General features: G+C 41.2%; 1 protein-coding gene across 5 annotated transcripts in view; it reads left to right on the top strand.

Moving 5' to 3' along the window:
• Nucleotides 1-16,487, top strand: part of LOC109629462 (early endosome antigen 1) — a 91,022-nt gene extending 74,535 nt beyond the window's left edge. For all 5 annotated transcript variants that reach the window (XM_069512658.1, XM_069512657.1, XM_020087183.2 and 2 more), the window contains 6 exons: nt 4,986-5,095; nt 5,436-5,510; nt 6,470-6,563; nt 6,674-6,714; nt 12,173-12,275; nt 15,855-16,487. In XM_069512658.1, the coding sequence (XP_069368759.1) occupies nt 4,986-5,095; nt 5,436-5,510; nt 6,470-6,563; nt 6,674-6,714; nt 12,173-12,275; nt 15,855-16,025 (594 nt within the window). In that variant the 3' untranslated portion in view covers nt 16,026-16,487. The remainder of the gene's footprint in view (nt 1-4,985; nt 5,096-5,435; nt 5,511-6,469; nt 6,564-6,673; nt 6,715-12,172; nt 12,276-15,854) is intronic.
• Nucleotides 16,488-16,535: the final 48 nt, after the last annotated feature.

Genomic DNA, 16,535 nt, shown 5'->3' with positions numbered 1-16,535 from the left:
CAGGTTTGATGTTGGGAGAAATGAGGACAGATAAATGAAGCTCATTTGTTTGGTTGATGAATCGAAAGACATGGACCATCCTCGGACTGTTTAACCACGGAATGGACGTTGTGTTTATTCAATGTGTGTGTGCATGTGTGTCCTTGTGTCCCATTGCGCTCAAACACAGCTCATTAAGCTACAGAGCCGTAATTCATTTGAGAGATGAGATGGACAAAGTAACCACGTTTTTTTCTTTCTTTTCCTCATGTTGACTTTAACTCTCTCCTTCTTTGCTCTAGAAGTTATACCAGAGAAGAGCCAAGCCAGGGGTAATGCAGATATATGTTGAAATTAAATGGTGGCTAAAATTAAACGTTCTGTTACCTTGACTAAAATTGGGTTTGAACATTGTTGGAAACATTTTGGATAATTTAATAACACGAGTCAACAAAATACATAACAATGGCACATATGTAAATGCTGCGTTTTTCTCATTCTTAACTCATGTTTAATTTTGTTCAGGGGATTTTTTGTAAAAAACTAAGAAAATGTGTATTTACTTAGTTTTGGACAGACGCCAAGGCAGAGTCATTGTAGATTTTTCCAGTTTTTATTTACCTGTGTTTTTGTGACCTTATCCAATGTTCACAGAATTACACACCTGCCACTCTTAACGGTGTCTAATTAATACAATTAAGAATGATTATTATTGTAATTATCACTCAATGTTCAACCTTCAATGCTCCAACCTTCACTACAAATTAAAATCCTGCTCACAGAGAAGAGCTTTGTCATGCTACCCTGTTCAAAGTCATTCTCCGAATAAAAAAATGGTGATTGTTAACAAAATAAAAAGTTACCTACAGTTATTTTCCATTTCAATATTTTGGCACATAATTCTACATCTTGTATGAACGTTTCTGTCGAAGAGAACATGTGAAATCAAACCACGAGAGACTAGTAGGACGCTCGCTGATAACCCACCATCACTGAGGTTTGGGCTGTAGAGAACTGAACCTTTTCTTTTTTTGCAGCAAATGTTTGCCCTACAATCAATCAGATATTGCAGATAAAATAATGAACTATATAAACGCCCCCCAGTGCTACATATATACATATATATTTTAATCAAGTTAGGCAATGCAACATGCAACCTGTATGATAGATTTATTCACAGCAGGGCTTTTAAAAAAATAAAACCAGCTCATTGCTTAATAATGCAGCAACAATAAAAAGTTTAAATTGTGGTTTTGGAGCTGAGCTGCAGGACGATCATCTGAACAACTAAATGTTTTGTAGACTTTACATTGACAATGAAATGAATACATTCTTGTTCTAACCCTATAACAAAAGAGACCTATCAAAAGTTAAAGGTTATCAATAACAAACATTGACTTAATAAGATACAGTCTTTAAGTTGCAATAATGTAATTTTAAAAACCATCTGATCAAAGAGCATGTGTTAGTGTTATAGACGCATTTCAGTCTCAGCAACTAAAACAAGCCTCGGTTACTTCTACATTTATTCTGTACAGATTTAAACAAGCTTTCTTCAGGACCTTAACAAATCAAAAACTTTATTATCAGACTTTTCGGCTTTAAAGAGGTTTAACTGCATAAAATTATTATGTCATAAATACTGTCAGGTAGGTCTTAATTATTTTAATATTCATTTAACGATAGTTCCGTTGTGCTTTAAAATGACTTTTTTGTGAGAATGTTTTGGCAGCAGATATAGTTTGTTATATCTCCATGTTTTGTAGTTCTTTCTCAACGATATTATATATTAGCACGCTGTAATAAAACTACAAAGAAGACCAACATGGAACTTATAACGGATGGTCTACAAACACTCCGGTCAGAATGTAGCACTGCTTTGCTGTGGGAAAGACTTTGGATACCTACTGTTTCTGTCTGTAGTTTGGGATGTAATATTGTGTTTTCAGGAATATTGACGTCTCTTTTTCTTCAGTTATGGCAAAGTGTAGGTAAATATGGGCCTCAGGTAATCCTTAATATCATAGATCTTAAATTTCATTCATTATGGTCTTTAAAAGTCTTGAATTGAAAGCTGCAGAAAGCTTGTTCAAAGGATCCCTTCTACTCTAAATAGGGGGACGGAAGTGGTTGAGAAACTTTAAGCCATGCTGGTAATGTAGTTGTGCTCATGCAGGCTACAGAGGCAAGACAGGGGACTTTGATAATGGCAGCCGCTGACAAACAACCCAGCAGCATGCGTAGGAGAGTGTGTGATGAAAGGGCTCAGGGAGAAGGAGTGAGGCCATGCAGCAGCAGATGAAGGTAATTAAAGAAGCCATCATCAGCATCATTAATATGCTAGATCGGCTGTGGCCCACTGACTAGTCTAATGGAGAACATGTCATCATCGTCACCATTAGGGAGAGTGGGACACACATAAACACACGCACACACGGTGTCTTAATGTTGGGTCACGCCATGATTATCACCATTAAGCCCAGAGTGAGAAGACCTGCTTAGGAAACGTCATTCTGTACTGCCAACGCACATGGCATACACACACACACACACACACACACACACACACACACACACGCTTGTAGATCTTTAATTCAAACCCTGTGAGTGATAAGTATGCATATTTAAGTGATGTCAGGCCTGTTGGGTCTTTTAATTAGACAGAATGAATGAATGTTTTATAAAAACGTGTTTAACAATAAATGTGTTCATTAATTTGATGAGAGGATGTGCTCTGATGAGCTGAGTGGAACAGAGTAATGGCTCAAATTCAGCTCCACTGGTCTGATGGTGATGGTAGCAACAGCCAAGCTGTTTCTGATTTTCTTTTCCTCCATCATCTACATTTTCCTCTCTTTACTCAGAAAAGTTAACTTTGAATTATGTGTAGCCCTCGACGTTGGACAGTTTGATCTGTCGTAGTGAAAATGCACATTTGTCCCGCGCAGCTAATGTGCAACATGATACCACTCTGCGGCTCCATGGAGAATAGAAAAGATGGAAAATCCATTAAGTGCAAAAGACCCCACAATGATTTTTCTCTGTCTGTCTGCAGGTATGCTTTGTGGTTTGTCATGAAAGTAAATTCAGATGTAAAAGTTGAAAAAGAAATTGTGTCAGTTCACAAAGTCCATCTTGTATCCATCGTCAATGAGAGGTGTGGGCTGTGGACTGGACTTCTCGGCCTTATTTTGATAAAATAAACCATCAAAATGATAAATACTGTTGAAGCAGCTATAATGACTCCAAATCCTTCAGCAGCAAATGGGCAGTAAACTCATATTTCTAGCAGAGACCTGAAAGGACCGTTGGTATCACCAAACTTGTCCCAAATGCATTCCGTTGCCCCTTTTAGCCCCCATCATCTGCTAAAATATTTGTGCAACAAAACCAATCTAAATGTTAAGCAGGTATGCTACTTTACTCCCCCCCACCACCCTGCACACGCACCTCCTTGTCCCTTTTCCCTTTTCTCTAAATGTCCCCCTCTCTCTCTCTCTGTCTCTCTCTCACACACACTCGCACTCACCCCCTCTTTCTGACACACCTTTTCACTGCCTCCCTTGTCACAACATCGGGCTTGAGTTGTGATTTACATCCCTCCACGAGCAGCGCCAGCCAGACAGTCGGGGTGGGGGGGTGTTAATGTGAGACCACAGGTAATTACTGTCATTACAGCACAACACGTATGCCACTGTGCCTGTGCAGACTCCTGCACGGGGAGGTGTGTGCAGATGCGATGTCAGTGTGGGAGTCTGAACAGTATGCTTTGCCACTGCTTTTTGTATATCATTAATATCGGTGTATTAACGTGTTGTTTCTGCCAATATGTTCTTTACATGAAGATTCATCAATGCATGAAACAAAACTGGGGATTTACCATATCTATTCCCTTGTGATGAATGTAATTATGATAAATACCCAGACTCCATTTACGCTTCAAAGTTGAATGATTTGCTTGATATTATTTTGTCGTTCCCACTGTTTTTTGTCATTGCTGTATTTGTTGAAATGTTATATTTATATATATATAATGGAGTTGATTGTGTCATCTTCACAACTTTACTGTGCATCTAAGAGCGTCTTGTCGATCATTCTCTTCTTGAAGTACTTGCATCACATTTTCCACATTGCACATCAACAGAAAGATATTTAGGTTTTATATGTAAATATACATCCAGACATACACACATGTGCCCACACTGCCTGATTTATCTCACTGTCTGACATTTCAGATTAATCACGTGACCTTTTTGGACACATAAATCATATTGGAAACTTTTTCATGTTTGCCCAAGTCTTTGTTGGAAAGATGGTATGGTATATCAAGGTGTTTCCATGGCGATAAGGGTAATGTGTCAGGGGTCCCCAGAGTTTAGGCCTGGAGAGGTCCTGACTGATAAGCTGAATGGAAAAAGTCAGCAGTTTGGTGTGCCATCCCATCCTTCTTTTCACCCATCTTCCCCTCTCTCCAGTCTTGTCTTCCGGCTGCTTCTGCTCTACACCCCCATCCCCCCATCTTTTCCTCCTGTGCACCTGTCTAATACCTCACCCTGCTATTTAGACCTGTGTCCGCAAATGCCACCAATTATTCCCCATTTACCTAATTCTTCTCTTGTGTTGCCATTATGCTCTATTTTTTTCACATTTTCACCTTTTCATAGCTTCCCATCTAAGTGCCTCACTTATCCCAATTTTTCACCTGTCTTTAATTTACACCTTTAAGACCCACATTTATACTGTATGTGATGTATGTGTGCGCTATAATATATTATATATTTCCGATATAAACAACAAACATTCAACCTGGTCCGAACAGTTTAATGTCCTAACAAGGATACCTATGCTAACTGGGTGTGTGTGAGAGAGAGAAAGACTTGAAACTCAATTTTATTGTGCAAAAGATCTTGAAAATAATCGAACAAAGCATTTTATCATTTTACCATTCAAATAGTAGTACAAGTGCTTGTGTCGCGTTATAAATGATACTTGACTTTGTTTTGCAGGTGAACATGCTCCGATCAGAGCTGGAGGAGACGCTGTCTGACAATGCAAACCTTCGCCATGAGAGCCAGCGGGTCATGACGAACGTCAACCGCTGGATTACTGAACAAAAGTATGAGCACACTTTTTCAATCATTTTATAGATGTTCAGGTAAATAGGAATTTGAATTCAAGTGTTTTGTAGAACAATTTTTTATTATTCATACTTAACATTTCTCAACCTCGACCCCCAACTCCACCCTGCAGCCCCGCACATAAATACAATTAACACTACATATATTTGTAAGAAAAAAAAACATGTAATACTATTTCTGTTTATTCTGAGTTTACTTCATTTTATTGTCCATTTCTTACTGCAAATGCTTCTTCAACTGGCCACATACACAACTCTGAGCTTGTGTAGCTTTAAAATTCAAAAACTCAGATTTCAGAAGTCTGTCCTCCTCTTCCAGGGCTTCTGGCCAGAACCTCACTGCACAGATGAAGGCCCAAAACAAGCTGCTGCTCATGGTCACTAAGGAGAAAGAGTGAGTATTTATTTCTGAGGTCTTTAGGGCTGATGATTAAAGTGCATGTGTGTCTGTGTTTGTAATATGTGCACATATAGGTGTGATTCAGGTGGACTCTTTGACGCATCTGACAGTCTTTCTGCATGTCTGCCTCATCATGGTTCACAAACACACACACACACACACACACACACACACACACACACACACACACACACACACACACACACACACACACACACACACACACACACACACTGACATGGGTGTGACATTTTCCTCTTTCCAGAGATCAAAGTGGTCTCGCCTTCTTCTGTCATCCCGCCCCCCTGTGGTGCCATGCCTTCCTTTAGCCCCGCCTAGCAGCACCACATCTGTCTGTGTGTGTGTCTGTGTGTGTGTGTGTGTTTGCTGTGTGTTTTGTTGTTATGTTTTTGTTACGGTAACCTGCAGCGGTGGTAATATTCCTTATACATCTGGAACACACGGGCTACATAAAAGTGTGTTTCGCAGAATGTTTCCTCCTCGTTCTCTGCACCTTCCCTCAATACTCCATAAATGGGAACATTCTACGTCTGCTCCCATAAAATAAAGCAATTTCATGTTGTATTGTAGTAAAATAAACATCTAAATAAGCGTTTTTAATAGCTCAGGAGTCTGATTGATGGCATTACAAAGTGCTGAAATAAATAGCCACAAGAGTGAGTGATAATTGGCTGCAGAAAAACATCATTTCATTATACTGGACCATGATGTGTGTGTGTGCTTGTGTGTCAGAGATAATGTGAACTGCTAGTTAAAGGCTGCTCTGAAAGAGAGAAACACAGACACCACTGCAGTCGCCTGGTGGAATATTTTGTCTGCCGTGTTAACAAGAGTCTCTTGATGATAATAGGCGTCTGTCGCTCTCTGCGTCTGCCTCTCCATGTACATTTTTTCTGCCTAAGTCTGTCTCTGTATCGCCCTCGCTTTGTCAGACATCTTCAGGAGGCTAATGACACATTGAAGGTGGAGGTAAAGAGACTGAAGGAAGTGGCGGATGAGAAGGAGAGAGACACGGAATGCTTCAAGGTGAACAAGTGCAGAGTGGAAAAACAATGAACCACAAATAGGGAGAGACAAGACGACAAAAGCGATTTGATGACAAACAGCTTTGTTTTTCTTTTTATAATTGTTTGCAGGCGCAGATCCGAGACCGGGGCATCCGGCAAGATGAGAGAACGTGAGTCTGAGTCCCTACATAATATAAGTGCTTGCATTTGTGTGCATCCACCAGCTGATCAGAGTTAAGCATTCACGTACAACAAAAGCGTTGCCCACCATGTTGCGCTCTTTCACACACAATGTAGCCCGAACAAAGCTGATGATGATAATAACAGCAGGAGTGCCAAGTTGTGAATGAAACACCCCGTGGGCCCAGACACTTGTGTACGTCTGTGCATGTGCGCATGTGTGTGTTATGTCTCTTCTACAATCTGAATACATTATTCATGCTGGGCCTTTAACAATGATTACACTCCAATCAAGGGCCCAACCACTCCTGCTTGCCACCCCCATGGCTGTCAAATAGCATTCATCAATAGAGAGGAGATATATTTATTATGTTCATTAAGGCAATGAAAATGAATGTGGCACAGATGGGATCGGGTGTAGGATGGAAGTAAGAAAGGAGGGTGAGGGTGTTTGTGAGGGGGGCACCTGCCTGCAGGAGTACTCCCCATACCCCCAGTGTGACCCCCCCCCCAAGGTCTCCCTCATTAACAACTGCCCCCCCACCCCACACCGTCTCCACCTCACCCTGTTTTTCCTCACACATACACAGACTCGTGTTGCACCTCTCCCCTAACGAACCACCAGGCACTGTTTCCAAAACGGATCAGATTTGTTTTGACTGGGGTAAATTTCCAATGCTATTCAAAGCTGTCAGTCATTTTAATGATATCATTAAGGGGCCACGACAGAAAGATGAATCGCTTTTCTTTGTCTTTCCTTCATAATTGCGAATGAGCCAGAGAGAGAGAGCGAGAGAGGCAGTTCATATAGATGTATGTATAAGAGGACTTTTGATTGAGCGAATATAATAACATGGAATGAGATAAAAACAGTGAATGAAAGCCTCTTCCATAGCGTCCCTCATCCATCCTCTTTCTTCTCTAACATTTTCTTTATTTTCTTTATTATGAGGATTCCTAATTTATTTCATTTCATTATGGTAACTCCCCCACACACACAATATACACACACACACACACCTATCCGAAATGCCATATGTATGAAAATCATACATCTATAAGGCAACAGATGTGTCACGATATTTGCATGGCAGACATATACAGTACATTCAGAGTGTAAATCTCATTACTGGTGGCAAAGGGGATATCTCCACAATGTCTCTCCACCGACGCTATCACTGACAGCAATCAACACGGTGTGAAGGTTTTGTCATTAGATATGCCTTTATTAAAGGAACTTATTATGATTATGTGGCCTGCTGTTCCAGAGCAGCTGGTGTGTCACGGCATCACAATGTGGAGAGATAGAGGCGAGTTGAGCAGATCGGTAAGGAGGAATGGAGAGGATGGAAAATAGCTAAATCGAAGAGGCTTCTATTGTAGTTAGTTATTTGTTCGGAAACATAAAAAGTGCCTTTCATTGCATTAAAAGGCTTTCCTTATAGAAATGTGTATTTTTACTTATTATTTTCAACTTTTATGACGTACAAAGGGAGCTCTCTGACAACTATGTGGCTCTCATGGCCTTCTTGGCCCAAACAGACTTACTCCTGCATAGAACATTATCTACATCTATAAGTAATAGAAGCAAAAAGCATATGATATTCACACTGAAAGCACCATCTGAAACACTTTGGTATCATTTCACATCTATCAAAAGGCAACAGATCATAGTCATGTTCTTCTATCCCTCCATTCATCATCGTTACTGCTTATCCTTTGAGGTTTGTGGGGGGAGCTGGACCCAAACCCAGCCGACATTATCAAAGAAGTGGGGCACAGGTAGCCAGCGTATCACAGGAAAGAGACAAACATTATTATTATCCCATGTTGCTCAGTGTCATTTAGTTTTCAAACTATGCACATCCAAACTTGATAGGTGATGGACTGAAGCGATGAAAACCAGACCCCAGGAAATGTCCGTACACCAGCTGAGGCCCCCACAACCCTTTTAGGTACCTCCCAGGTAAGGTTTCAGGCGCAGGCCCTTCTTTAGTGTATGGAATGTTAAATGAGAGGTAATTTAAAGTTTGTGGGACCCTCAACTGGTGTGCAGACATTTCTTGTCTTTATGTTGTTCAGTGTGCCTATAAAACCACCTCCAAGGTGCTACATGGTTATTATCCAAACCTTTAGTTCGCGAAGAAAAGAGGATGCTGCTTACCAGCCTTTAGCTTCTCCTCCCTCCCTCCTTCTAGGAAGGTAAGATATGAAAAGCAAGAACGTGGAGAAACTGACTAAAGTCCTGACAAGGAAATAATTGCCATGAAGCTGTGTTTGTGCGGTAAAGCAGAGTGCTACATGCGCACATTTTTTCAAACCTGCTCCCACAAAGCTCAGCAGAAGAACTCACCCATTTCTATTAAAGTAATGTTGATCAAACACACAGACAGAATTTGTACACATAATTTTTGCGTGTAACGTGTCGGGCACCTGTGGTTTCCGGACTCTGTTTGCTTTGATGCTCAATTGTCATCTGACTATAAATGGAGCAATCTCTGTCTGTGTTACTGCCCTTTAATTCTCTTGATAACCCCTCATTAAATCAACTTCAAATATCAGGGGTGTATTGCCAAGAATGAACTAATGTAGTGTAACTCAGGCCTGTAATACAGCCTCCCTGCATTTAGGGTATAATGATTTGATTATATCTGTTTGTTTTACATGGAAATTAGATAATTAAATACATTTTAAAATTATAATAAGGTAACAGCATGTTTAAAACATAGCAGAGGAATGTAAGTTTATTATCTTTATAGTTTTTTCTTAACAGTAATTATTCTCCAGTCTCTAATTGATTCGTTATCATTTCACCTGAGTGTATGTGAAACATTAAAACACCAGTGCAGAGTGAAAGCAGAGACCGATGCTGTTTGCTGCCGGCAGCATTGAAACTGTGACTGTCTGACACATCCCATCAGGGGGGAAGCGCTCATAAAGCATCAGGCTTCATCAGTCGCACCACTAACTAACCCGGAGATCACAGCAGAGGATTTGTACAAACACGGAGCACTAAAGTGACAGAGAAGCAGCAAGAGGAGATAAGAAGGAGACGTGCGAGAGCAGAGTCAAGGCTTGCATAAAATTTACAGCAATATGAAAGCAGTAAATAAGAAAGATGAGCGCACGATTGCAGCAAGAGAGGAAGCATGTTTATTGCCTAGTTTAGAGAGCATGGCAGCTTGGCTTCGACACTAATGACTGTAATTATACACACACTGATTGGGTTAGGCCGCTAATTACACACAACCATGTTTGCGTGTAAACACAGGAACACATGTTTACACAGGCGCCATGCCAGGCGCTCAGCGCATCGCTGCCTTCCTCACATCGGGTGCATAAATCTCACACAGTTGTCTCAGCGGCGGGCAATGTTTCATGATCTGCTGAAGACCACATTACCACCAAGGAAAGAGTTTAAATCATGTGAAGAATCTGCAGAGATGTGTTGCTCTGGATTTTATAGAGTTGGCACGCGCATCACTATTTTTCCTTCACCGAAGCTCATCTTTGAAATTAAAAACTTTCACAATTTAAAAACATCAAAGGAGTTTTTTCAGCATTTCTCCTTATTAATTTTCTTTGTTGTATTCATTATGGTGTGAAATTAAACCATCTGTAACGGTCAGATGCAATTATACTCAGTTTATGAAGTCATCTGCAGGAAATGAGGGTTTCCTTTAAAAATGCTCACACTGGCCGAGCTAAATTAGTTAGCTGGTTAATAGACTGATGTGTGCCTGTGTTAGCAACTGGTGTATGCGTGTAGTTTGTTTTTTTTCTGGACTGTATTTAAACAGCCAATTTTCTATTATTTATCATGACTTATTTTATGAAGAAATAAATGCTTTTTTTGGAAAATCAAATCCCTTCCAACCTGATGTTCTTGGACCAAATATGGAAACTCTTAACTTTAGAGAGATTAACTGTTGGAAAACACAATTGTTTACATGTTTTTGACGAGTTATGACTTCCATTATTTTCTTGTTTGTAGAACTTGTTCAAAGATGATCAGAAAGGGAAGTGGGACAATTTTTGGTTTGAGCCTTATTGAAATGAAGTACACCATGAAGGACATTATGTTATTTACAACCGTCGCACTTTTGTTTGTTTTGTTGTTCTTCTGCATACTTTGTGCTTTGTTTGTTTTTGTAGATGTGATGTCCTACTGAACAAATAGTGCACATTGCTGCTAGTTTTGGTTTTCTTCTTCTCTTTTTTGAAAAGTGGTTTTATCCAGTGTTTTAATATGAACTGTAACTCAACATTGCATCATGTTACATATACATAAATCATAAACTGTCATCGATCCAAGTCCAAGATCAAAAGGAGATTTTTCACTGAGATTGTGGAGATAGTAAACTCGATAGCATTTTAAGGCGGTGGTATTACTGCTATTGTTCATGATGTTGTTATTGCGTCTCGGTCGTTGTTTACCAGAGATGGTTGGAAATAAATTACAGCCGAACTCTTTCACTGATAATTCTCATAAACTTTTCAGACACAAATGTCACTTCCCTCGAGTGTCTCATCCGATCTTAAATGTTTTAAGTTGGGGCTAATAGGGGCAAAAGTTTAAATGTGTGTGTCTGTCTGCTAGACAACATCTACAGGGACAATGACGCATTTATTAGCGTTTCGATGAGCAGGCGCGTCTCCTCAACTGAAGCAAAACGAAAACCTCTTTCCATCCATTGTTCTGATAGAAAAACCCAGCCTGTCCTCTTTTTTTTTTTTTTTTTTTACAAGAAAATTAACATGGGAGAGGTACAGTGGTACTTTAATGGGCTAAGAAGTATTCAATAAAGTATTTAGAAGGTTTTTTCCCCGAATGCTAACTGGACAGGTTCACTGGGGCATGAAAAGAAGAGCGTAAAGCGGGGGCAGCGAGCTCCTCAGCCCGTACAGAGCGCCATTATCCAGCGTCGTTAATTTAATAGTCATTCCTTAGTCAGCCCTGGGTTTGGAGATAGCAGACCTAACATTTGTTTGTCATTTCCCAAACGTTTTTAATAAACACTTAAAATCTTAAATGTCTTCTTGTACTCTTAATGTTCTCTGGCTGCAGCGGCGTTCGTTTTGTATTTATTTATTTATTTATTTTTCAGTTGTACATGCGCTTTCATATATAATTTAATGATTTCTGGAACCCATTTGCTCACCCATCTTTGAGTTTAGTAATAAGTTTAAATGAAGACGATTATAATGAAGATGATACGCCAACTTCTTTATGCCCCAGATTTTTCTGGACATTTTCCGTCAAATACAAAAATACTGGCGTTTGAAAGTTTACTGTGATAGAAGAAAGTGTATACTATTTATTTTTTATGGTTTACAACAAATGAGCTGGCTTTTATTATTCTGTTGCCTGACAGAACTGCAGGTACTCAGGTTTTAAAATGCCGAAGTTGTTATAAATATATGTTTTGTCCCAATATTGTGTTGCAGCATGGAAAATCAGACCTGTGTGGCTCTAAACCTCAGCAAAATTGAGCAAATGCAGACCAGACTGCGAAACAACCTGGAGGCCATCGGAATGCTAAATCAACAAGTAAGACACGTACACACACACACATACACACACACACACACACACTAACACACACACTAACACACACACACACACACACCAGGGCCTGACAGTCTTTTTACCCGACAGATAGAAACGCACACCTGCACACTGGCCCACATGCTGTTGAGCTCACACAGAAGAGGAAGCTTTCATGCGTCAGAGTTCAAACGCACACACGCACTTACACACAGGCGCGCAGAGACATCCATTTCCTCTTCCTACGATAAAAGTGAAAAGTCGGCGGTGGGGTGGGGTGGGGGGGTTTGTGCATGGTATGGAGAGGGTGGGGGGTGGGGGGGGCAAACTGTATCGGGAGAAAGCAGTGACGTTTCTTTCCACCGGTAAATGATTTCCCTTTCATGAAACTGAGAGAGGGATGTATATCAATACAGCCGCGCTGATCTCTCCATGACAGCGTAGGGAAACGGCCCGCTGTGATAAAACAATGTGGGGGGAAAAAACACAGAGGAATTATTCTGAGGAAGCGCTGACATTTTTTAAAACCGTGTTGAACTTCACAAGAGTCAACAAATCACCAAAGGAGAGACGAATCAAAAGTGCTCCTCAGCCCCCTCAGTATTCCAAAAACTCCAGGGCCTGGGGAACGGCTCACCCGACTTTTGTTAGTTTGCGGAATGGCTGCGCTGATTGACGGCGCGCACGACAAAAGCCGGGTACTTGTTGAAGTTTTAATGTAGTGCTGTGTCGAGAAGCAAATGGCGTGTTTGAGACGGGAAAGGCGGAGGGGAGGAAGAGACGGGCAGAGAGAAAGAGAGAGGTGTTGTTTAACAGGTCAGGTGTGTAATAGCACCTCTTAATCTCTGGTGTGAATCATTACACACATCGATCCAACGTGGACAGTCTGCACACACACACACAAACATACAAACAGAGTTGGAGAGAAGGATATGGACAGTTCATTTTCACAAGGCTGCACCGTTCACTGGACACACACACACACAGTAACAACACGCACATACAACTAAGCACTTGCACATACAGACATCAGTACAGACGCTGAGTTTATGTGTGATCGTCATCCGGCCACGCACCAGGTCTGTGTCTCTGCTTTTGATTCATCTCATTTACTCACAGTCGAAGGACTGTTTCTTTCTCTTTCACTCACAGGCGCACATTAACACTTGCTGTACAACACACACTCGCGCGCACACAAGCTTGATTTCCCCTCCGACTGTCAGGAGGATTTCATGCAAACTTTTGAAATGTCACACAAGATTAAATGCGAATTAAGTGAATTTCCATCGACCGGGACAAAGATGACGATCAGAGGACAAAATATGAGATTCTTTCAAGGCTTGATTAGCATCAGGCAAACTGTTAATTTCTTTTTTAGAGTCAGCTAATGTCCAGTGTGCTTCATGCTGTCATGCAAAGATTTATTAAAGAAAAAATAGAGAGATGAATGAGGCAATAAAATTCCACCTTCACAAGCAGCTGCAGGTACGACATGGAGGTCAGGATGGGCAGGTTCTGTGCAATCTTTTGTTGTATTATTAATTTATTTTGGACTGACAGATCATTGTACTCCACTGAAAAAGAAATGTAGGTGTATGCTGCTGAAGCAGAGTTGATAGCCAGAAATGAGAAAGGTTTCTAGCAGTTGTCAGGCAGTGCATGTTCGTGTGTTTGGGGGTCTAGGTTTGACCAGAGGGCCGATGGGAGGTATCGGGTGCAGTTTTCTACAAGTGTAGCCTGCTCTTCCTAGTTTTTCCAGGATTACCAACCCTTACTTTAAAAACTTTTTCTTTTGGCAAATATGGGGGAAATTGTTCAAACTGCTGTTTCCAGTCGTTTTTCAGAGCTCAGTAGTTTCCATCATTTGAATTAATCCAAACTGAGCTACACAAATGAAAAGTGCAAACACACTCATCCACCAGCTTTAAAACAGCCCCTCCTCCCTCCTTGACGTCTTTTTGTCTCTCTCTCTTTCTTTCCCTCTCCCCCCCGACGTGTACACATTCTTTTGATCCAAACACATGCGAACCAGTTCACCCGTAGTACGTGAAGGTTGAGGAGACAAGCTGTGATTTTTAATTCCGACCCCCCTCCTTTCTCTTCCCACTTGCAATTAGGAAAAGCATCCAGAGCCACCGAAGAGTGGGCAAATTAAACAGGTCCCCGTGAATGTACAGTTAATTATAAATGTCAGCGCTCAATGTTTTTATCTAGAAATGACATTGCTTTTGGCACAATGTGAAATGAACACATCGTAGGATGCTGCTTGGAGATAGTAAATACTCTTTAAGCATCTTAGGATACTTTTCACACATGTCACTGGCTCTTCGAGGGTTAAGCCTCAGACCCCAGCTATTTCTAGTCATCAGATGTAATACATTGCTCAGATTTATTGTGTGTGTGTGTGTGTGTGTGTGTGTGTGTGTGTGTGTGTGTGTGTGTGTGTGTGTGTGTGTGTGTGTGTGTGTGTGTGTGCGTGCGTGTGTGTGTGTGTGAGTACGTGCACAATGTCTGGAAGGGTAATGTTAGCGGAACAGTGCAGAAATATGTCTGTCTCATCTCCGTTTGTGTTTGACTCTTTTTCCCTCTCTCACACACACACACACACACACACACACACACACACACACACAGATATACATGCACACGTGGCCAGACATGTCGATGTGACATCCTTCTTTAACCTCAGCTTACACACACACACACACACACACACACACACACACACACACACACACACACACACACAGTAAAAAACAGATGTCGATGAGTGCAACTGTCATTACCCGACATGTCTCTTTGTCTCTTTATGCTTTAGGTTCTTATTTTACTCTTCCTCGTAACTAAAAATACATTATCTTAAATCTTTTATTCTCTTTTATCCATCTTATTACAATTTTCAGACTGGCATATTTTGCATACAATTACCAGGGTTTACAACAACTCCATTTTTTTTTTAAAGACACTTTTTTAGCTCGCTCTCCTCCCTGCCTTTACCCAGCAGTCCTCGCCAAAACATGAAACACCCTCAATTGAGCTCGTCTGTAATTGTGTTTCAGGGAGGCCAATCATGTTCTGACGATAGTGTGATTTGTTTTGTGTCACGGATGATTTTGTGTCAAATAGAACTCTAATGATCGCTCAAATTGGTTGTTTTCATGTAGAAATTTACACCGTTGCATGACTCCCACTTGCAACCATTTCAAACTGTGAACTCAATACTGTCCCGAAAGAAAGAAAAAAATCCCCCCTCGCAATTTTCCATTTGCATTTCTGTTTCAACAGGCATGAAAGCAGCTGTGAAAGATGAATTAAGCACATAATGGAATGCCAGCTACTTCATCAACATGATAGCTGTTGACTTTTTGTGGTTAATTTTTATTGGCGACATCAAATTAAGTTTTGCAGTTTCCTTGATTCAACTAAACAAGTGTGATGTATTAACTCCCTCAAGAAGTTGTACCCCCCCCCCCCATCGCTGCCTTGGTCTGTTTATTGGTCATACATGAAGTTTTGTTTTCTTTTAAAACATTGTTATTACATGTCTCCTGTGCACGTCTCTCAATGTCTCTCTCTCTCCAGTTAAGCGCTCTCAGCGGGGAGAATAAGCGGTTACGCAGGCAGCTGGAGGAGGAGAGGTCCATGCGTATACAAGCGCAGCCTCCTGCTCCCACCCCCAAGTGCAGCTCCTCCGTGGGCCGGCCACCCCCCTCCTCCCTCCGTCTCCCTTCTTTCACCCCTCCGTCTCCCTAATCCCCTGGGCCTGCACCCAGTGACAGGGCGCACCGATGAGATTCTAACCCAAACGAAGCAGAGCGAAGATGGGCTCGTGACACCAGGTGAGTCCTGGGCTTTGTCTGGAACGTCGTTCTGGATGAGGCCGGCTGTGGAGAGCTCTGTCTCCACCTCTGTGGGAGATGCTTGGTCGGGGAGGACGAGCAAGGATCTGACCAAATGAAGCCCCCTGAAGACTTTGACCTGTCATGACTTTTTGACCTCCACCTCCTCGCCAGGGAGCGTATTCAGTATGAGGTTAATGTCCTCCAGGTCAAAGTCAAGTCCCTGGGTGCTTTTTGCCTGAGGGCGGCTCCACAACCAGCAGATGATGGAATTTACTCAAATCGTCAAGAGTGAAGTAAAAAATAGCTCCACTCCTACGCCTCGAAGAGATTTACTCTGAGAAAAATATTTTTAGATTAAAAAACTGACACTTTTTACCATTAAAAAAAGCAATTGATTGCATTCTCAATGTGTAAAAATGAT

The sequence above is a fragment of the Paralichthys olivaceus genome, chromosome 17 (assembly GCF_024713975.1).
Source record: "Paralichthys olivaceus isolate ysfri-2021 chromosome 17, ASM2471397v2, whole genome shotgun sequence".
NCBI lineage: Eukaryota > Metazoa > Chordata > Actinopteri > Pleuronectiformes > Paralichthyidae > Paralichthys > Paralichthys olivaceus.
This window is presented reverse-complemented; position numbering and strand designations above follow the sequence as displayed.